The 22526-nt window shown below is 42.5% G+C and overlaps 1 protein-coding gene across 1 annotated transcript in view; it reads left to right on the top strand.

Annotated features, from left to right (window-relative positions):
* The window catches only part of MCTP2 (multiple C2 and transmembrane domain containing 2), a 200138-nt gene that overhangs the window by 87013 nt on the left and 90599 nt on the right, over positions 1 to 22526 (top strand). The window contains exons 9-10 of the mRNA XM_058156050.1: positions 17185 to 17349; positions 19022 to 19152. Coding sequence (XP_058012033.1) covers positions 17185 to 17349; positions 19022 to 19152 — 296 coding nt within the window. The remainder of the gene's footprint in view (positions 1 to 17184; positions 17350 to 19021; positions 19153 to 22526) is intronic.

The raw sequence follows: 22526 nt of genomic DNA, 5'->3' as shown, positions 1-22526 counted from the left end.
GGGTGATAACTTCCTACAATTCAAAGCTGTGTAAGTCATTGCCCTTGGATTGGTCCAGCCAGGAGATCTTCGGTCTTCTTTCCCATGAGCATTGTTCGTTAGGAGACCTTGGTTGGTGTTCCTCAAGACTTCTTGTTCCATTTTAATTCTTTTTTTAAAAAGATTTTCTCAATACAACTTGAACTTTCAATGTGTTTAATTAGCTTGAGAGTTTTTAAAGCAAATGTTTTAAAAATGACATAACAGAATAAAACAGTTGGAAGGGACCTTGAGGGTCTTCTAGTCCAACCCCCTGCTCAAGCAGGAAACCCCAATACCACTTCAGACAAATGGTTATCCAACCTCTTCTTAAAAATTTCCAGTGTTGGAGCATTCACAACTTCTGAAGGCAAGTCGTTCCACTTATTAATTGTTCTAACTGTCAGGAAATTTCTCCTTAGTTCTAAGTTGCTTTTTTCCTTGATCAGTTTCCACCCATTGCTTCTTGTTCTACGCTCAGGTGCTTTGGAGAATATCTTGACTTCCTCTTCTTTGTGGCAACCCCTGAGATATTGGAACACTTCTATCATGTCTCCCCTAGTCCTTCTTTTCATCAAACTAGATATCCCAGTTCCAGCAACCGTTCTTCATATGTTTTAGCCTCCAGTCCCCTAATCATCTTTGTTGCTCTTCTCTGCACCCTTTCTAGAGTCTCAACATCTTTTTTACATGGTGACTTCCCCCCAAATAGCCGTGCTTTTTATGTGACCTCACAGAAAATAGAAATTGGTCTATGCCTGAAGTTTAGAATTTTGTCTGGAAGTGGGTCTACCCTTTTAGAGGATCATAATTGTAAATGCTTATTATAGGAGTGTCTTAAAAGGTTTAAGATAATACCAAAATTGGTAACCTTCCTTCTAATGACAATTTTTATCTTTGCATGCTCTGGATATCCTCCCAAACCATCAAATATGTGCATCAGCTGGAAAAAAAAGGGGGGGGGAATTCCCTATTCTAGCAGCAAACGTTTTTCTTATTGAATCTATTAATGCTCAGGAACTGTTTTGTTTTTGTTGTTGTTCATCTGTTAAGCAATCAATTATTACTGTTTGGATTATCAATTTATTTTGCACTGCCTCTTTCTCAAATCAAGTGACTCTGGCAACATGCCAACATTTATAGGACTTAGTTTCTCTCATCATTGCATAAGTGATGATAATGGGTAGACATCGAATTAATTTCCAGTTTTCTCCATTCCCCATGTGAGTTTTAGCAGTATTTTGGGTGTGTGAGACGATAATAACTGGAATAAGCTACGTTATGAAATTCGTGGAAGATGGAAGGAAAGAAAGTAGAAACAGATTCCTTGATTTCTGGGCCAGTGGTTTTCTTGGGGAGCTTTTGCATGCAAGAGGCAGTTGTCAACAGCTTCATTAGAGCCTCTAATCTCAGGTTTGCTTTGCGTAAAGCGCTGGAAACCTTTGCAACGTGGGGCGTGCTTTGCACACTCAGTGGGCACCGAGCGGGCGAAGGGTTCTTGCTGTAGGGATTTGAACTCCTGGCCTTTTCTCCTTCCCATGCAACGTGTGCAGAAGCCAAACCAAATTGATTGCCACCCTGGTGTCCAAATAATTGGATAAATTGGCCCTAGAAACGAATAGGAGTTGAAGCAAGGCCAAAGAAGGAAGCCCGGCTCCCTTCTGTGTCCTTGTGAGCTCAATTCACACCTCCGGTGTTGCATCCCTGTCCCATCTCACTGCCTTTCTTATTTTTATTTGTCCATCTCCAGAATTCTGCTTTGGGCTATTGTCCTTTTGAAGCATTTAAAACAACCGTGGAATTCTACTGCATGAGTGTTCACCTGCCTCCTTTCATTTGTCTTAATTTTTTTCCCCCTTCTTCCTATGGGAAAAATATTTCTCCGGAATGGTTATCCTGCCTAATGAGCAGAGCTGGGTGGGGTGGGGTGGGTGGGAAACCGAGGCATCTGACGAGCCGCAAACCATTTTCCTTTCGCGTTTGGGTTGCTGCTTTGACCTCTTCACAGGTCTTTTTGTCCTCCTGTCACATCTTTGAAAGGACAGGCGTTTGAAAGACGTCTTCATCTTGGTTGGAGCAGCTTCTGCCGTAGGCGCGTCTCAACACATCAGAAGTTTTGCGTTTGAGTGTTTGGGAAACATTTAAGCAAAGCACAACAAAACACAACCCAACTTTTGGATGATCAAGCATTCTGGCTATTTGTTTTATTTTATTTCTTAGTTTATAATAATAACAACAGAGTTGGAAGGGACCTTGGAGGTCTTCTAGTCCAACCCCCTGCCCAGGCAGGAAACCCTACACCATTTCAGACAAATGGTTATCCAACATTTTCTTAAAAATTTCCAGTGTTGGAGCATTCACAACTTCTGAAGGCAAGTTGTTCCACTGGTTAATTATTCCGACTGTCAGGAAATTTCTCCTTAGTTCTAAGTTGCTTCTTTCCTTGCTCAGTTTCCACCCATTGCTTCTTGTTCTACCCTCAGGTGCTTTGGAGAATAGTTTGACAAACATGTACCCTGTTTTCCCCAAAATAAGACATCCCCTGGATAATAAGCCCAATCGGGCTTTTGAACGCATGGCAATAAGGCCAAGCGCTTATTTCAGGGTTCAAAAAAATATAAGACAGAGTTTTGTGTTCGGGGAAACACGGTACAAGATAGCAGGTATAAATGCGAACATAGACATGAATGAAGGAAATGAGTACAAATAAATGGGGATAGTAGGAGAGGGATGGTAGGCACGCTGGTGCGCTTATGCAGGCCCCCTTTACGGACCTCTTAGGAATGGGGTGAGGTCCACGGTAGGCAGTTTGAGGCTGAAGCTGTGGGGGTTTGAGGCTGTAACAACCGAGTTGGGTAGAGCATTCCAGGCGTTGACCACTCTGTTGCTGAAGTCGTATTTTCTGCAATCGAGTTTGGAGCGGTTTACATTGAGTTTTTATCGATTGTTTGCCCGAGTATCATTGAGGTTGAAGCTGAAGAAGTCATTTACAGGCAAGACGTTGTAGCAAGACAATTTTGTGTACTGTGCTTAGATCAGACCGTAGGAGGCGTAGTTCCAGATTGTCCAAGCCCAATTTTTTTTTAAACTTACGAGTTCTGTTAGGATACACTAAAGAAGGCGTAACGTTCTTCCAAAATTTAAATGTGACTCCAACAGAACTCCAACAGAATACTTTGTTTGTTCAAAACTTACTGTTTTTTAATAATTGAGGGTCATCTATAAGGCTTGGTCGAAAGATTAGCTTGGATATTCTCGCGTGGCTTCCCCATTGCTTGTCAGAAGGTCGCGAAAGGCGATCACATGACCTTAGGGCACGGCAACGGTAATAAATAGGAACCTGTTGCCAAGCATCTGAATTTTGATCATGTGACCATGGGGATGCTGCAAAGGTTGTAATTGTGAAAAATGGTCATAACTACCTGTTTTTAGTGCCGTTGTAACTTTGAAAAGTCACTAAACAAACTGTTGTAAGTTGAGGACTACCTGTATAGGGTCTCCTGCTTGAGCAGGGAGCTGGACTAGAAGACCTGCAAGATCCCTTCCAACTTCTATTCTATTCTATTCCATTCCATTCCATTCCATTCTATTCTATTCCGTTCCATTATTTTTGAATTATTCCATTCCATTATTTCTATTCTATTCCATTCTATTCCATTCCATTCCATTCCATTCCATTATTTTTGAACTATTCCATTCCATTATTTCTATTCTATTCTATTCTATTCTATTCTATTCTATTCTATTCTATTCTATTCTATTCTATTCTATTCTATTCTATTCTATTCTATTCTATTCTATTCCATTCCATTCCATTCCATTCCATTATTTCTATTCTATTCTATTCTATTCTATTCTATTCTATTCTATTCTATTCTATTCTATTCTATTCTATTCTATTCTATTCTATTCCATTCCATTATTTCTATTCTATTCTATTCTATTCTATTCTATTCTATTCTATTCCATTCTATTCCATTCCATTCCATTCCATTCCATTATTTCTATTCTATTCTATTCTATTCTATTCTATTCTATTCTATTCTATTCTATTCTATTCTATTCTATTCCATTCCATTCCATTCCATTCCATTCCATTATTTTTGAACTATTCCATTCCATTATTTTTATTCTATTCCATTCCATTCCATTCCATTATTTCTATTCTATTCTATTCTATTCTATTCTATTCTATTCTATTCTATTCTATTCTATTCTATTCCATTCCATTCCATTCCATTCCATTCCATCTATTCTATTCTATTCTATTCTATTCTATTCTATTCTATTCTATTCTATTCTATTCCATTCCATTCCATTCCATTCCATTCCATTATTTCTATTCTATTCTATTCTATTCTATTCTATTCTATTCCATTCTATTCCATTCCATTCCATTCCATTCCATTCCATTCCATTCCATTATTTTTGAACTATTCCATTCCATTATTTTTATTCCATTCCATTCCATTCCATTCCATTATTTCTATTCTATTCTATTCTATTCTATTCTATTCTATTCTATTCTATTCCATTCCATTCCATTCCATTCCATTCCATTCCATTCCATTATTTCTATTCTATTCTATTCTATTCTATTCTATTCTATTCTATTCTATTCTATTCTATTCTATTCTATTCTATTCTATTCTATTCTATTCTATTCTATTCCATTCCATTCCATTCCAGTATTTCTATTCTATTCTATTCTATTCTATTCTATTCTATTCTATTCTATTCTATTCTATTCTATTCTATTCCATTCCATTCCATTATTTCTATTCTATTCTATTCTATTCTATTCTATTCTATTCTATTCTATTCTATTCTATTCTATTCTATTCTATTCCATTCCATTCCATTCCATTCCATTCCATTATTTCTATTCTATTCTATTCTATTCTATTCTATTCTATTCTATTCCATTCTATTCCATTCCATTCCATTCCATTCCATTATTTTTGAACTATTCCATTCCATTATTTTTATTCTATTCTATTCTATTCTATTCTATTCTATTCTATTCTATTCTATTCTATTCTATTCTATTCTATTCTATTCTATTCTATTCTATTCTATTCTATTCCATTCCATTCCATTCCATTCCATTCCATTCCATTATTTTTGAACTATTCCATTCCATTATTTTTATTCTATTCTATTCTATTCCATTCCATTCCATTATTTCTATTCTATTCTATTCTATTCCATTCCATTCCATTCCATTCCATTCCATTCCATTCCATTCCATTCCATTCCATCTTGCACGTGAGATGGGAAGATTCATTTTTTGCTTTAACAGCATGTTTCCTGATGGTATCTGGAGGCCCTTCCAAAAATCTGCCTGCTATCCCACGACTTTGCATCAGCATCCTGCATAAAAGGCAGTCCTCTACGATGCGTTTTTGGAGCCTACTTTCTGGCTAGCGATGCCGCTTTTGATTCAACCCCCCCCCCAAAGTGTTTTTCTCCCTTCCCTTTTCTGCACTCTTCTTTTTTCCCCTTTCTCACCCACCCCTTTTCTCCCCTCTCTGAGCTGTTCCATTCCTGTAAACACATTGAGTCTTTCAAGGGAAAAAACAAACAAACAAAAAAGCCAAAAAAGCAATTCCAAAGTGTTGGGGTATCTATTATGCCTTTCTGGGAACTCTTCTCAAAGATCTTTCCCCCCCCCTCCCCCTGCACAACAAGGAGGGGAGGGGGAAGAAACAAACCCAGGGAATGTGTTGCGTGTGTGTTTTAAAGCGGTGGGAGGAACGGCTTCGGCTGGCAAGGCAGCAAGTGCCGCATCAAACCCGGCTGCCTTATGCGCTGAAATGTTCAAAGTGCAGCGGAGATAGATAAAGCCCTTGGATGGGGGAGTGGATATTTCCCAGGGACATTACGAGCAATAATCCAGATGTTCTTCTGTAATGCAACGAGTGTCCATGGAAAGGCGGAGGAGCTCCTAGCCAAATGTAGCCGGCTGTAGACTTTGGCCCTTTCACTCCCCTGCTGTCTGGCCATATGGAAGCAATCTCCCGGTCCTTTTTAATGGGCCAGCCTTCCATGCCATTTTCACGGAGCCTCCCAGAGCTTGAGCGGGCCTGGCTTTTTATGGACAAGCGAGGAGGAAGATGAGCGAGCGCTTTCCAAGACAAACAGTCCATTTGGAAAAAAAAAAAAAAAAAAGAGGGGGGGAAAGAAATGGGGAGGCGCACAATTACCTTTACTGTAGAATGTATTTCGAGGAAATGCCGGCTTTTCCGTTAGGCAATTGGCCGATTGCAGCTTTGATCTTTGGCTGACATTTCTCTCCCCCCATCTCTCTTTCTCCCCCTCCTTCCCCATCCATTCCACCCTCCCTCTTTCTTTCTTTCTTTCCTTCCTTCCTTCCTTCCTTTCCTTCTTTCTTTCCTTCTTTCTTTCTTTCTTTCCTTCCTTCCTTCCTTCTTCCTTCCTTCCTTCTTCCTTCCTTCCTTCTTTCTTTCCTTCTTCCTTCCTTCCTTTGCTCCCTCCCTCCTTCTCCCCTCCCTCCTCCCTCCTCCCTTTCTTTTCTTTCCTTCTTTCTTTCTTTTTCTTTCTTTCTTTCTTTCTTTCTTTCTTTCTTTCTTTCTTTCTTTCTTTTTCTATCTTTCTATCTTTCCTCCTCCTTCCTTCCTTTGCTCCCTCCCTCCTTCTTCCTTCTTCCTTCCTTCCTTCCTTCCTTCTTTTCTTCCTTCCTTCTTTCCTTCTTTCTTCTTTCCTTCCTTCCTTCCTTCCTTCCTTCCTTCCTTCCTTCCTTCCTTCCTTCCTTCCTTCCTTCCTCCAAGGTCCCTTCCAACTCCATTATTCTGTTATATGGAATTCCGTAAGTCTATGGAAATATAGAGATGTGTGGGGATTGTAAAGGGAATGGCTTCTGTAACTCGTCAGTGCTATTTGAATATGCTCTGATTGAGAGTTGTGGGAGCTGAACAAGTCTCTCTTTACAATAAGAAGGGATTTTGTGTTTGAAGGCTTGTCAGTTCCAGTCAGATGCCTTTTATTCACTCTGAACATGATTGGTCCCCACCCCCGACAGAGCTGGTTCCATCAATCAATGGAAATGCTCTTAGAACCATCCCTCCTGCTCCTGTGGCCAAGAGGGCCTTTGATGGAGCACCCACAACTTCTGAAGTCAAGCTATTCCACGGGTTGATTGTTCTCACTGTTAGGAAGTTTCTCCTCAATTCCAGGTTACTTATCTCCTTGGTGAACTCCTTAAAGTTCATCATATAGTTTATCTTCCAGACTTTGTTGTTTTGGTCATCTCACTTAGTTCATTTCCCAGTTGGACTGTTGCAATCCATCTTGCACGTGAGATGGGAAGATTCATTTTGCTTTAACAGCATGTTTCCTGATGGTATCTGAGGCCTTCCAAAAATCTGCCTGCTATCCCACGACTTTGCATCAGCATCCTGCATAAAAGGCAGTCCTCTACGATGCGTTTTTGGAGCCTACTTTCTGGCTAGCGATGCCGCTTTTGATTCAACCCCCCCCCCAAAGTGTTTTCTCCCTTCCCTTTTCTGCACTCTTCTTTTTTCCCCTTTCTCACCCACCCCTTTTCTCCCCTCTCTGAGCTGTTCCATTCCTGTAAACACATTGAGTCTTTCAAGGGAAAAAACAAACAAACAAAAAAGCCAAAAAAGCAATTCCAAAGTGTTGGGGTATCTATTATGCCTTTCTGGGAACTCTTCTCAAAGATCTTTTTCCCCCCCTCCCCCTGCACAACAAGGAGGGGAGGGGGAAGAAACAAGCCCAGGAATGTGTTGCGTGTGTGTTTTAAAGCGGTGGGAGGAACGGCTTCGGCTGGCAAGGCAGCAAGTGCCGCATCAAACCCGGCTGCCTTATGCGCTGAAATGTTCAAAGTGCAGCGGAGATAGATAAAGCCCTTGGATGGGGGAGTGGATATTTCCCAGGGACATTACGAGCAATAATCCAGATGTTCTTCTGTAATGCAACGAGTGTCCATGGAAAGGCGGAGGAGCTCCTAGCCAAATGTAGCCGGCTGTAGACTTTGGCCCTTTCACTCCCCTGCTGTCTGGCCATATGGAAGCAATCTCCCGGTCCTTTTTAATGGGCCAGCCTTCCATGCCATTTTCACGGAGCCTCCCAGAGCTTGAGCGGGCCTGGCTTTTTATGGACAAGCGAGGAGGAAGATGAGCGAGCGCTTTCCAAGACAAACAGTCCATTTGAAAAAAAAAAAGAAGGGGGGAGAGAAATGGGGAGCCGCACAATTACCTTTACTGTAGAATGTATTTCGAGGAAATGCCGGCTTTTCCGTTAGGCAATTGGCCGATTGCAGCTTTGATCTTTGGCTGACATTTCTCTTCCCCCATCTCTCTTTCTCCCCCTCCTTCCCCATCCATTCCACCCTCCCTCTTTCTTTCTTTCTTTCTTTTTCTTTCTTTCTTTCTTTCTTTCTTTCTTTCTTTCTTTCTTTCTTTCTTTCTTTCTTTCCTTCCTTCCTTCCTTCCTTCCTTCCTTTCCTTCTTTCTTTCCTTCTTCCTTCCTTCCTTTGCTCCCTCCCTCCCTTCTCCCTCCCTCCCTCCCTCCCTCCCTTTCTTTTCTTTCCTTCTTTCTTTCTTTTTCTTTCTTTCTTTCTTTCTTTCTTTCTTTCTTTCTTTCTTTCTTTTCTTTTTTTTTCTATCTTTCTATCTTTCCCTCCTCCCTTCCCTCCCTCCCTTCTTTCTTTCTTCCTTTTATTTTTTTATTTTTTTTATTTTTATTTACATTTATATCCCGCCCTTCTCCGAAGACTCAGGGCGGCTTACAGTGTGTAAGGCAATAGTCTCATTCTATTTGTATATTTACAAAGTCAACTTGTTGCCCCCCCCCAACAATCTGGGTCCTCATTTTACCTACCTTATAAAGGATGGAAGGCTGAGTCAACCTTGGGCCTGGTGGGACTTGAACCTGCAGTAATTGCAGGCAGCTGTGTTTTAATAACAGGCTTCTTACAGCCTGAGCCACACCGCGGCCCTTCTTCCTTCCTTCCTTCCTTCCTTCCTTCCTTCCTTCCTTCCTTCCTTCCTTCCTTCCTTCCTTCTTTCCTTCCTTCCTTCCTTCCTTCCTTCCTTCCTTCCTTCCTTCCTTCCTTCCTTCCTTCCTTCCTTCCTTTTTCCCTTTTCTTCCTTCCTTCCTTCCTTTCTTTCTTTCCTTCTTTCTTCCTTTCTTCCTTGCTTACTACCTTTCTTTCTTCTTTCCTTCCTTCTTTCCTTCCTTCCTTCTTCCTTCTTCCTTCCTTCTTCCTTCCTTCCTTCCTTCTTCCTTCCTTCCTTCCTTCCTTCCTTCTTCCTTCCTTCCTTCCTTCCTTCCTTCCTTCTTCCTTCCTTCCTTCCTTCCTTCTTCCTTCCTTCCTTCCTTCTTCCTTCTTTCCTTCCTTCCTTCCTTCCTTCCTTCCTTCCTTCCTTCCTTCCTTCCTTCCTTCCTTCCTTCCTTCCTTTCCTTCCTTCCTTCCTTCCTTCCTTCCTTCCTTCCTTCCTTCCTTCCTTCCTTTCTCCTCCCACCTGAAAGGATAATGGAAAGGGAAAATGGGAAGGGGGGGGGGAAGAATTTTCTGCTGTCAAGAGAAAAAGACCTGTCAGAGGTTTGAAGCACAGGCAATCCTTGACTGACAACAGTTCATTTGATGATTGTTCAGAGTTACAACGGCAATGAAAAAAAGTGACTTATGAACATTTTTCACACTTATGACCATTGTAGCCTCCCCACGGTGACGTGAAGAATTTTTAGATGCTTGGCAACTGGTTCATATTCATGACGGTTGCCGTGTCCTGGGGTCACGTGATCCCTTTTTGCGACCTTCTGACAAGCAAAGTCAACGGGGAAGCCAGGTTCACTTAACAACTGTGGCAAGCAAGGTCATAAAACGGGCAAAGTCAGTTAAGAAGTCTTTCACTTAGTAACATAAATGTTGGGTTCAATTGTGATCGTAACTTGCAGGGGGAGAGATAGATATAACATAACATAACATAACATCAGAGTTGGAAGGGACCTTGGAGGCCTTCTAGTCCAACCCCCTGCCCAGGCAGGAAACCCTACACCATCTCAGTCAGATGGTTATCCAACATTTTCTTCAAAATTTCCAGTGTTGGAGCATTCACAACTTCTGCAGGCAAGTCGTTCCACTTATTAATTGTTCTAACTGTCAGGAAATTTCTCCTTAGTTCTAAGTTGCTTCTCTCCTTGATTAGTTTCCACCCATTGCTTCTTGTTCTACCCTCAGGTGCTTTGGAGAACAGTCTGACTCCCTCTTCTTTGTGGCAGCCCCTGAGATATTGGAACACAGCTATCCTGTCTCCCCTAGTCCTTCTTTTCATTAAACTAGACATGCCCAGTTCCTGCAACCGTTCTCCATATGTTTTAGCCTCCAGTCCCCTAATCATCTTTGTTGCTCTTCTCTGCACTCTTTCTAGAGTCTCAACATCTATATATATCTATCTATCTATATATATAACATCTATATATATAGATAGAGACAGAATGAAAATAAACTTAAATAAATAAATACCCATTTAAAGTAAGTAAGTTGCTGCTATATTTCTGAAGCAAAATGACATTTTCTTTGCAAAACAGCAAAAAAATAAATTTATCCCCTGTTTAAGGCAAGTCGGATGGCCGTCTTTATATCCTGCAGGAGTTGGGTATATCTCGTTTAATGAAAAGAAGGACTAAAGGTGACATTGATACCGAAATTTGAGATGCTGCCATAAAGAAGAGGGAGTCAAGGTATTCTCTTGTCCTGAGGGCAGGACAAGAAGCAACGGATGGAAACTAATTAAGGAGAGAAGCAACTTAGAACTAAGGAGGAATTTCTTGAGCGTGAGGACAATTTTATCAGTGGAACAACTTGCTTCTACAAGTTGTGGGTGTCCCAACACTGGAGGTTTTAAAGAAGAGATTGGAGAACCATTTGCCTGAAATGCTATAGGGCAGCGGTTCTCAACCTGTGGGTCGCGACCCCATTGAGGGTCGAATGACGATTTGCCAGGGACCATCATAAATATGGGAAGTATACTTGCGAGTCGAAGAATCGCGCTCCAATGGTTGACTCCACAAGCCAGCTGCAGGCTCTTCAAATTGCTAGCCGAATTCAGCTTCAGGCGCGATGAATTTAAAAAGAGAGAAATCTTTGCTCTGATGTCTCCCTCTCACGCCAGCTGCAATCACTCCCAATCGCTAGCCTAATCTGGCTTCAGGCGCCATAAACTTAATAGGGGAGGAGTCTCCGCTTTAATGCCTCCGTCCTCAAGGCAATGTAAACAGTTCAGATCGCTATGTCTGACGGCTTCAGGCGCGATAAATTCAAAACGAACATAATTTTACGGTTGGGGCCGCCATATCGTGGGGAATTGTATTAAAGGGGTCGCAGCACTATAAAGGTTGAGAACCACTGGTATAGGGTTTCCTGCCTGAGGAGAGCATTGGACTAGAAGACCTCCAAGGTCCCTTCCAACTTCTATTCTACTCCATTCCATTCCATTCTATTCTATTCTATTCTATTCCATTCCATTCCATTATTTCTGAACTATTCCATTCCATTATTTCTATTCTATTCTATTCTATTCTATTCTATTCTATTCTATTCTATTCTATTCTATTCTATTCTATTCTATTCTATTCTATTCTATTCTATTCCATTCCATTCCATTCCATTCCATTCCATTCCATTATTTTTGAACTATTCCATTCCATTATTTTTATTCTATTCTATTCTATTCTATTCCATTCTATTCTATTCTATTCTATTCTATTCTATTCTATTCTATTCTATTCTATTCTATTCTATTCTATTCCATTCTATTCCATTCCATTCCATTCCATTCCATTCCATTCCATCTTGCATGTGAGATGGGAAGATTCATTTTTTGTTTTAACAGCATGTTTCCTGATAGTATCTGGAGGCCCTTCCAAAAATCTGCCTGCTATCCCATGACTTTGCATCAGCTTCCTGCATAAAAGGCAATCCTCTACGATGCGTTTTTGGAGCCTACTTTCTGGCTAGCGATGCCGCTTTTGATTCAACCCCCCCCCCAAAGTGTTTTTCTCCCTTCCCTTTCCTGCACTCTTCTTTTTTCCCCTTTCTCACCCACCCCTTTTCTCCCCTCTCTGAGCTGTTCCATTCCTGTAAACACATTGAGTCTTTCAAGGGAAAAAACAAACAAACAAAAAAGCCAAAAAAGCAATTCCAAAGTGTTGGGGTATCTATTATGCCTTTCTGGGAACTCTTCTCAAAGATCTTTTTCCCCCCCTCCCCCTGCACAACAAGGAGGGGAGGGGGAAGAAACAAGCCCAGGGAGTGTGTTGTTGCGTGTGTGTTTTAAAGCGGTGGGAGGAACGGCTTCGGCTGGCAAGGCAGCAAGTGCCGCATCAAACCCGGCTGCCTTATGCGCTGAAATGTTCAAAGTGCAGCGGAGATAGATAAAGCCCTTGGATGGGGGAGTGGATATTTCCCAGGGACATTACGAGCAATAATCCAGATGTTCTTCTGTAATGCAACGAGTGTCCATGGAAAGGCGGAGGAGCTCCTAGCCAAATGTAGCCGGCTGTAGACTTTGGCCCTTTCACTCCCCTGCTGTCTGGCCATATGGAAGCAATCTCCCGGTCCTTTTTAATGGGCCAGCCTTCCATGCCATTTTCACGGAGCCACCCAGAGCTTGAGCGGGCCTGGCTTTTTATGGACAAGCGAGGAGGAAGATGAGCGGGCGCTTTCCAAGACAAACAGTCCATTTGGAAAAAAAAAAAAAGGGGAAAGAAATGGGGAGGCGCACAATTACCTTTACTGTAGAATGTATTTCGAGGAAATGCCGGCTTTTCCGTTAGGCAATTGGCCGATTGCAGCTTTGATCTTTGGCTGACATTTCTCTCCCCCCATCTCTCTTTCTCCCCCTCCTTCCCCATCCATTCCACCCTCCCTCTTTCTTTCTTTCTTTCCTTCCTTCCTTCCTTCCTTTCCTTCTTTCTTTCCTTCTTCCTTCCTTTGCTCCCTTCCTCCCTTCTCCCTCCCTCCCTCCCTTCCTTCTTTCTTTCTTTCCTTCTTTTCTTTTTTCTATCTTTCTATCTTTCCTTCCTTCCCTCCCTCCCTTCTTTTGCCCTCCCTCCTTCCTTCCTTCTTTCCTTCCTTCCTTCCTTCCTTTCTTTCTTTCCTTCCTTCTTTCCTTCTTTCCTTCTTTCTTCTTTCCTTCCTTCCTTCCTTCCTTCCTTCCTTCCTTCCTTCCTTCCTTCCTTCCTTCCTTCCTCCAAGGTCCCTTCCAACTCCGTTATTCTGTTATATGGAATTCGTAAGTCTATGGAAATATAGAGATGTGTGGGGATTGTAAAGGGAATGGCTTCTGTAACCCGTCAGTGCTATTTGAATATGCTCTGATTGAGAGTTGTGGGAGCTGAACAAGTCTCTCTTTATAATAAGAAGGGATTTTGTGTTTGAAGGCTTGTCAGTTCCAGTCAGATGCCTTTTATTCACTCTGAACATGACTGGCCCCCACTCCCGACAGAGCTGGTTCATCCTTGGAAATGCTCTTAGAACCATCCCTCCTGCTCCTGTGGCCAAGAGGGCCTTTGATGGAGCACCCCCAACTTCTGAAGTCAAGCTATTCCACTGGTTGATTGTTCTCACTGTTAGGAAGTTTCTACTTAATTCCAGGTTACTTATCTCCTTGGTGAACTCATTAAAGTTCATCATATAGTTTAGCTTCCAGATTTGGTTGCTTTGGTCATCTCTCTTAGTTCATTTCCCAGTTGGACTGTTGCAATATGCTCTCCAAGGGGCTGCCCTTGAAGATCATTTGGAAGCTACAACTGATTAGAGTGCAGTGGCTCAAGCAATGGTCGGTGTATCTCAAGGCACTTCCCTATCTATATGAACAGCTGCTGTTGGTTGCCAATTGGCTTCTAGGTACAATTCAAGGCATTGCTCGTCACTTTTAAGCCTTTCATCTTTTGGGTATTGCAGCGGAGCACTTTCCCCCAGGAACATCTGTCTGATCAGGAAGTTTCCCTTGATTGGGGAATTGTCACATGTATACCTTCTCAATTCCTCTGAAATTGGGCTCCCCCCCTCCCTCCTGTGTGTGATCACACTTTTCTCATCTACCTTTTAGGAAATTGGCGACAACCAGGGGTGAAATGCTACCGGTTCATCCTGGTTCAGGCAAACTCTGTAGTGATAAAAAACCTATCTGTTCGGGCGAACCGGTAGGAAAAAGAAGTTACCGGTTCGGGTGAACTGGTAGTAAAAGAAAGCTACCAGTTTGGGTGAACTGGTAGATAACAAAAGCTACCGGTTCAACCAAACCGGTGCCGCGTAGTTTATATTCACTAGAAAGCAGGATTTCCTGCTTTCTAGCGAAGCTAAATCGCGTGGCACAGCTGTGCCCCCTCTCGCTGTTCTACTTACCTAGTGAAGTCTTCTTTTTCCACGTGAAGTGCCCTTTTGGCACACGCAGCACATGCGCATGTGCAGCATGCTTTCGGCGTGTGCTGTGCATGTGTGTAGTCCGTGCATGTGCGTGGGCAGCAAACCGGTGGCGATCCTCGGAGGATTTCACCACTGGCAACAACCTGGTTGCTCCATCAAATCCAGGTGATTGCTTAATTGTCACTTCCTCTTGGGTCAGGAGATTGAGTCTTTTATTGTTATGGTGAATGGCTCCATTTGGGATGCCCAATTCCATAAGAACATTGTGTAGTAGTTGGGCTGGGTTTTTTTGGGTTTTTTTTACACTGACTATATGGTTTAAAACCAATTATACATCGGAGGCTTGTACGCTGTTCAGTGTTGGTAGATTGGAGTGGCCTACCAGCTCTGTAAATAAATAAATGGACCAGCCTCTATTTGCAACTATTCCTCCGAGTATCCTCCTGTTAATAAGAAGGGTTTTATTCTCAGAGCAGTGATAAGCGGAATTGGAGGGCAGAAAAAGCTACTGCATAAAGGAGCTCGAAGTGAGGGAGTTGGCAAACAATTCTAAGGTGGGGGAAAAAAGGGGGGTGGTAGAATTAGCTAATGTGACTTTGTAAAAAGCTTAGTGGAGATCCGAAAACAAGGAAGGATGCTTTAGAAGGGAGGGGCTGCTGAAAATACGAACATCCCACTGGACGAGGTTGTAATTAGAAAAAATTGGAACTGTGCTGAAATGGACAGACTAAAAATTAAATATAAAGAAGATTCAGAATGCTATTGGACATGGAATAAATTTTATGAATGGATAGAGAAAAGAGGTAGAAATTAGAGAAAGTAAGATGACGAGCGTTAATATTATAAGTCAGGGGTCTCCAACCTTGGCAACTTTAAGCCTGGAGGACTTTTACTTCAAGAATTCTGGGAGTTGAAGTCCACCAGGCTTAAAGTTGCCAAGGTTGGAGACCCCTGTTATAAGTATTGAAAGTAAAGAGGTATATAACTATAAACATAGTAATTGATAAAAATGTAAATAAGCTAATGCAAGAAGAAACCTAGTTTAAAGTTTTTGGCTATATTATTACTGCTATTATATTATTATTATTGCTATTAGTTTGTGTGCTAAGATTTACTACCAATGTTTGTTGATTGTGTTCTATTTGTAAATGATACTCTGACAATGCACTGCTTTTCAAAAATGTTTATGAATGAAAATTTACAAAAATAAAAATAGTAAGAAAACTTCAAAAAGAAGGAGGAGGAGGAGGAGGAGGGAGGGGTTGCTAAGGAACTTGGAAAAAAAACTCCTTTCTGGACCAAAGTCCAAAAATTCCTGGAAGCCCGGCACTCAAACATATCGGCCATCAACAGGCATGTAGAGATAAACGATGTCTCCATACCGTTCAAAAGAGGCAATCAAAAAGCCCAAAAGAGTCAGCTTTGAGATGTTGGAAAGATGCTGTGGAACACTTAAGCCCATGATGGCAAACCTATACCACCCGTGCCACAGGTGGCATGCGGAGCCATATCTGTGGGCACGCGAGCATTGCCCTAGCTCAGCTCCAACGCGCATATGCATGCTGGCCAGCTGATTTTCGGGCCTTCTGGGCCTACCGGAAGATGGGAATTGGGGTGTTTCTGGCCTCCGGGGTGAGGGGGAAGGCCATTTTCGCCCTCCCCAGGCTCCAAGAAAGCCTTTGGAGCCTGGAGAGAGTGAAAAACGGGCCTACTGTGCCATCGCGTGCCAAAAGCATGGATGTGTGTATGTGTGCAAGCGTGCGCGGGGGAGAGGGGCACATTGAATTATGGGTGTGGGCACGCGCGCATGTGACCCCCCTGTACTCCTCCCGCTTTTGGCACATGGCAGAAAGATTAGCCATCACTCATTTAAGCAATTCAGAACATTTTTTAAAAAGAAAATCTATATATTTACGTAATCAGTTTATGTAGTCACCCATGTCACAATCGTGACCTGTAGCGTACATAGCATTAAAACCAAACCAACCAAGGGCAATAATAAGAATAATGACAGCTGAGGACAAATCAGGAAGCACAAACTCACAATGATGGGCGCAACTGACCTCTAAACCTCATGCCTGAGGGAAAGTCCAGGAGAACAGACACATTGAGAGACAAAATAAATGTACCTTTTAATGTCTCTCCCCCACCCTTTAAATATGTCAATAAATGCAGAAACTGGGTGGAATAGTTTATAGATGATCATATCGGGTGAAATCCAGCAGATTCTGACAGGTTCTGGAGAACCGGTAGCGGAAATTTTGAGTCGTTTGGAGAACTGGCAAATGCCACCTCTGGCTGGCCCCAGAGTGGGGTAGGAATGGAGATTTTGCAGTATCCTTCCCCTGCCACACCCACTAAGCCACACCATGCCCACCAAGCCATGCCCACAGAACTGGTAGTAAAAAAAATTGGCTTTTACCACTGGAGCGTATGGAACAATCTCACAGAGTGCAAATAGAATAATTTGCTTCTTCCTCTTGGTGAAGCTGTACACTCCTGCTTTCAGTGTCAGTTGCCAAGGTTCAACCTTTAGACACCTTTGGCCTGGTTGATCGAATTAGAATAACAGAGTTGGAAGGAACCTTGGAGGTCTTCTAGTCCAACCCCCTGCTTAGGCAGAAAACCCTACACCCACTTCAGACAAATGGTTATCCAATCACTTCCTGAATCTTCATGGACATACTCCTGCTTTTAGCTTCCCAAATTCTAATTTATTCTCTCCCCCCCCCACCCCACATTTTTAGGCGAGCTTCATGAGAACCAGCAGGCTGGTAGAAACGCTGCAAAAAAACCAGTTGTGGAATGGAACAGTTACTGTGGCTTTACTGGAAGGAAGGAATATCCCCATGGGGGGCATGTCCCACATCTTCGTTTTGTTGAAAATGGGCCAGGAAAAATTCAAAAGTAAGGTAAGCATGATTGAGACAAGTGTGCTGCCAACTGGTTTGATTTGAAGGAAGTCCATCCATTGGAAAGTCAATTACACCTGAACTATAATTTAATATACGGATTTGTATCATACAACAAACTGGAGTCTTTCTATGTAGACCAGTGGTCCCCAACCTGTGGGCCGTAGCCCACTCCTGGACCATCGCCTTTTGGCCACTGGGCCACATGAGTAGCTGGCCAGTGCATGCACTTGTGCGCATGCGCACAGCACCATTCATGTGAGCGTCATGTGGGCACTTGCAGCCCATTCGCACCCGTGTCACCGGAAGTGTTGCAGGCACTCATGGCCCTCTTGTACGAGTGGTGGATATTTGCACACGTACACACCCATTCCTGCTCCTACCGTTCCCACAAAACCTTTCCCCCCTCCACCCACTCTGGGCTGCCAACTCAGAAAGTTTGGAGAATTCTGATGTAGCAATAGTAAAAGGGCTTAGACATATATCCTGCTTTACAGCAGTTTACAGAGTCAGCCTCTTGCCCCTAACAATCTGGGTCCTCATTTTACCCACCTCAGAAGGTTGGAAGGCTGAGTAAACCTTGAGCCTGGTGAGATTTGAACTGCCAAATTGCAGGCAGCCGGCAGTCAGCAGAAATAGCCTGCAGTACTGCACTAACCACTGTGCCACCATAGTTCATGAACCTGTTTTTATTGCTTAGCTGTCATTCCTACAACTCAACCAGGATCTACCTCCTGAGCAATAGGAATAGCATTTAGACTTATATAGTGTTTTACAGTGCTTTATAGCCCTTTCTAAGTGGTTTACAGAGTCAGCCTCTTTCCCCCAACAATCTGGGTCCTCATTTTTACCCACCTCAGAAGGATGGAAGGCTGAATCAACTTTGAGCCTGGTGAGATTCGAACTGCCAAATTGCAGGCAGCCGGCAGGCAGCAGAAGGATCCTGCAGTACTGCACTCTAACCACTGCGCCACCATGGCTCATAGACAAGAGTCTTTCTCTACCCCAGCTGAATCACCTTTCAGATGAGTCCGTTTCAATTCCCACAATTCCCCATCCAGCATGGTTCCAGCTAAGAATTCTGAGCTTTGAAGTCCGGGGACTTGGAGGATACCAACCTGCCCCAAATGCTGATATCAGAAAACAAGCAAAACCGAGAATTACCAACACTCTTCTTGTTTACTGACAAATAAGCTTTGGAGAGTTCCTATCCCCTCTCCGGCCTTTCTAATCCAAATAGACAGTCCCCATTGGCTATAACCCCCCTCATGCTTCAAGCCCCCCACAAAAAGCCTTTGTGTTTAATAGGGTAATTACACTAACTGTATTAAATACGTTTGGATTTCATGGAATGAAAACACGCATAGCTTTTGCCCCAACTCTCTCTGCCTTCTGAAGCAACTTAGTATTTCCCCGGATATGCAAGAATGCATGGCCCTTTGGTTCAGTGTCAGAAGTTTAAATTCTCCCATGTGTAATATAAAAAGTGACTCCCCCACCTCAATTTCCCTTCTGTGTTGCAGAAGACAGCTGTTCCCTCTTCATACTTGTTGGTCTTTAAAGTTTGCCTCTCTTTTTCGGGGTGTGTTGGGGGGGATACATTTTAAAAAAATATGAAAGCTGCAATCTTTTGAAAGAACGATAAATCTCTTTATCACTCTGTGTTTTCTAGACACTGTGTAAGAGCGCAAATCCACAGTGGAAGGAAGAGTTTGATTTTCACTACTTCTCTGACAGGAAGGATGTATTGGAAATTGAGATCTGGGGAAAAGATAACAAAAAGCATGAAGAGATTTTGGGAATGTAAGTTGCCTCCTCTTATTACCGTTAAATATGTGTTGCAAAGCTTTGGAAGACCATGTAGAATGGTGGCCCTCTAGAGAACTCTGTGGCTAGCTCTCTGTTGTGTAATATTTTAATTGTTGTGGGGGTTTTTTCCCCATCAAGAACCTGAGAACTGAAGCTTCTCAAAAATATCACTCAAGCGTTGTGTAGGTCAACAACAGGAACGAGTCACGGGGTTTCTAATTGGGCAGAACCCTGTATTTTGGAAGAAGTACTCCAAGATAATTCTGTGAGATATAGTGGTACAATCCAGACACAACTGAAGAGCTTCCCAGTTTGGGCAGAAACATGGAGAAACAAGTCTTCTCCAGCAACTGTCCTTCGATGATTAAGAAAATAGTAGCCAAGTGTCAAAATAGTCATTGCTCTCCCATGATCTTCTTCAGTTGCTTAACACTGGTGTCTCCATGTCCGCTAGCAGAAGATCATCATCATCATCGTTTAATGACCCCATAATCCCTTGCGGGGTGGAATTTGGGCAACTGAATGGAGAAATCCAAAATGAAATGCAGACATACTGTAGAGAAAGGAGATTCATTTTATTCCTAAGAACAAAGAGATTTTTTGAGAAGGGTGGTAGCTACAGAAAAAATAAGGACCAGAGGCTTGGTTTTATGGGGGGACTAGACCTTGGTGTGAACTCGGAAGTGTGGTTTGTATACGTGTTGGTTTTAGCATGTGTCCTTGCAGGGCAGATGTGCAGGTTGGGATGCTCCTGCCCTGGGCTTTGATCCTGAAGTCCATGTGAAATCTGGAAAGGAAGATCACCCTCAGCTATGTAGATTCTACCTCTGGTGTCTCCCTTTATCCTGGGTTATCCCTTTATCCTGGCTGCCTCCCCATGGAACCAGTGAGGTGCTAAAAGGAGGGGAGAGCAGATTTCAATTCAATTCAGAATAGAGCGGGAAGGGACCTTGGACGTTTTCTAGTTCAACCCTCCTGCTCAAGCAGGAGACCCTATACCACTTCAGATAGTGGCTGTCCAGTCTGTTCTTTAAAACCTCCAGTGATGACATACCTACAACTTCTGCAGGCAAGCTGTTCCACTGGTTAATTGTTCTCACTGTTTTTATTTTTTATTTTTATTTATTTTATTTCGTCAAGCATGTATTTTATGACAGATACAAGTGTAAACGTAATTATAAATACATGTAAAGGATATGAATAAAAGAAAACATTAGGACAGGGATGGTAGGCACGCTGGTGTGCTTATGCACGCCCCTTACAGAGCTCTTAGGAACGGGGTGAGGTCTACAGGAGACAGTCTAAGGTTAAAGTTTTGGGGGTTTGGGGAAGAAACCACAGAGTCAGGTAGTGCATTCCAGGCGTTGACCACTCTGCTACTGAAGTTGTATTTTCTGCAGTCTAGTTTGGATCAGTTTACCATGAGTTTGTATCTATTGTGTGCTCTTGTATTGTTTTGGTTGAAGCTGAAATATTCATTGGCTGGTAGGACATTATAGCAGATGTTATATACTATGTACATAATGTCTGCTATATATACTATGCTTGGGTCAGACTGAAGATGGTGAAGTTCTAAACTGTCTAAGCCCAAAATTTATTTTATAATTTATATATAATTTATATAATTTATAAAATGTTAGGAAGTTTCTCTTTAATTCCTGGTTGCTTCTCCTTGATTACTTTCCATCCATTGTTTCTTGTCCTGCCTTCTGGTGCTTTGGAAAATAAGTTGATCTGCTCCTTTTTGTGGCAACCTCTCAAATATTGGACTACGGCTATCATGACAGCAGTGTTCTTACTGCTGAGCTCAGCCATCTGCCCTTCTTCTCCTCCTTCTCCACCTCCCTTTTGGAAGTAGGAAAGATTAGCTAGAGGACAGCGGACTAAAATGACTCTCAAGGACATCTTGTTCTAGTCAACTTCACCTATGATACCGCAATCAGCATCTTTGATAACCAAACTATGATTTGGCCACACATCTGGAGCTCAGGTTCCAAACCCCATCAGCTTTAAAATGGTTTGGAAATCAATTATAATAGAATAGAATACAATTCTTTATTGGCCAAGTGTGATTGGACACCCAAGGAATTTATCTTTGGTGAATATTGCTCTCAGTGTACATAAAAAGACAAGATACATTCGTCAAGTATCATAAGGTACAATACTTAATGATAGTCATAGGGTACAAATAAGCAATCGAATCATACTAGGAAACAATCAATATAAATTGTAAGGATACGGCAACAAGTTACAGTCGTAAGTGGGAAGAGATGGGGCGATAGGAACGATGAGAAGATTAATAGTAATAGTAATGCAGACTTTGTGAATAGTTTGACAGTGTTGAGGAAATTATTTGTTTAGCAGAATGATGGCCTTCGGGAAAAAACTGTTCTTGTGTCTAGTTGTTCTGGTGCGCAGTGCTCTGTAGCGTCGTTTTGGGGGTAGGAGTTGAAACAGTTTATGTCCAGGATACGAGGGGGTCTGTAAATATTTTCACAGCCACACATCTGGAGCTCGGGTTCAAAACCACATCAACTTCAAGACAGTTTGGAAATCAATTATAATCTAAGAATCCAAAATAAGAAGTTCTTCTATCACTGCCCATGAGAATTCTACTGAAAATCTGTTGGCGGGAAACGCTCAGAGCAATGCCTCTTTAATTGCACGCAACAGGAAGTGATTAACAAATGCCAAGTTTCTGAGCCTGGGACTTCTCTCAGCTCCACAGGCCCTGACAAGGTGGTGGTGCCACAAACTTTCAGCCCCCTCACCCCACTTCTTTGCAAGTGGCTACTCCCACCGTGAGTGATTCCTCCTTGGACCTCTCTGTGATGTCTCCTCCTAGTTCCTGAACGGATTGCCTCCTTAAACGAGATTCTCTATCTTTCCACTCCCACCCCCTGTCCGTTCTATGCAACTGGCTTATTACCAGCGGAGGTCTGGCAAAAGACAATATGGTTGCAGCAATTCTGGTGTTAAATAGTTGGGAACAGTTAGTAGAAGCGGGTTGGGAATCTCTCGCCATGGGGAAACCGTTTTGAAAGCATGACCATGGCGGGGGTTTATGATGTGCTCTGGTCCTCGTTTGGAACAGCTGCTGCTGGGTTCCCTTGCCTTCTATTGGATCCTCACCCGATAGTAAGAGAGGGAAAGGATAGTTCTATTGCTTAGACAGGGAGAAATAATCACTGTGCAAACAATTAGACTCCCAAGTAATTAAACAGCTTGATTGTACATTAAACTCAAGATGTGTTTGGCTCTTAGCGAAGTCCTTCTCCCCCTCCCTCCCTCCTCCTCCTCTTTCTGAATCAGTTCAATTCAATTAGTCGGGGGTTTAAATATGACCATGTCTTGATATGGTTTCCATG

This window comes from Ahaetulla prasina, chromosome 13, assembly GCF_028640845.1.
Source record: "Ahaetulla prasina isolate Xishuangbanna chromosome 13, ASM2864084v1, whole genome shotgun sequence".
NCBI classification, from domain to species: domain Eukaryota; kingdom Metazoa; phylum Chordata; class Lepidosauria; order Squamata; family Colubridae; genus Ahaetulla; species Ahaetulla prasina.
This window is presented reverse-complemented; position numbering and strand designations above follow the sequence as displayed.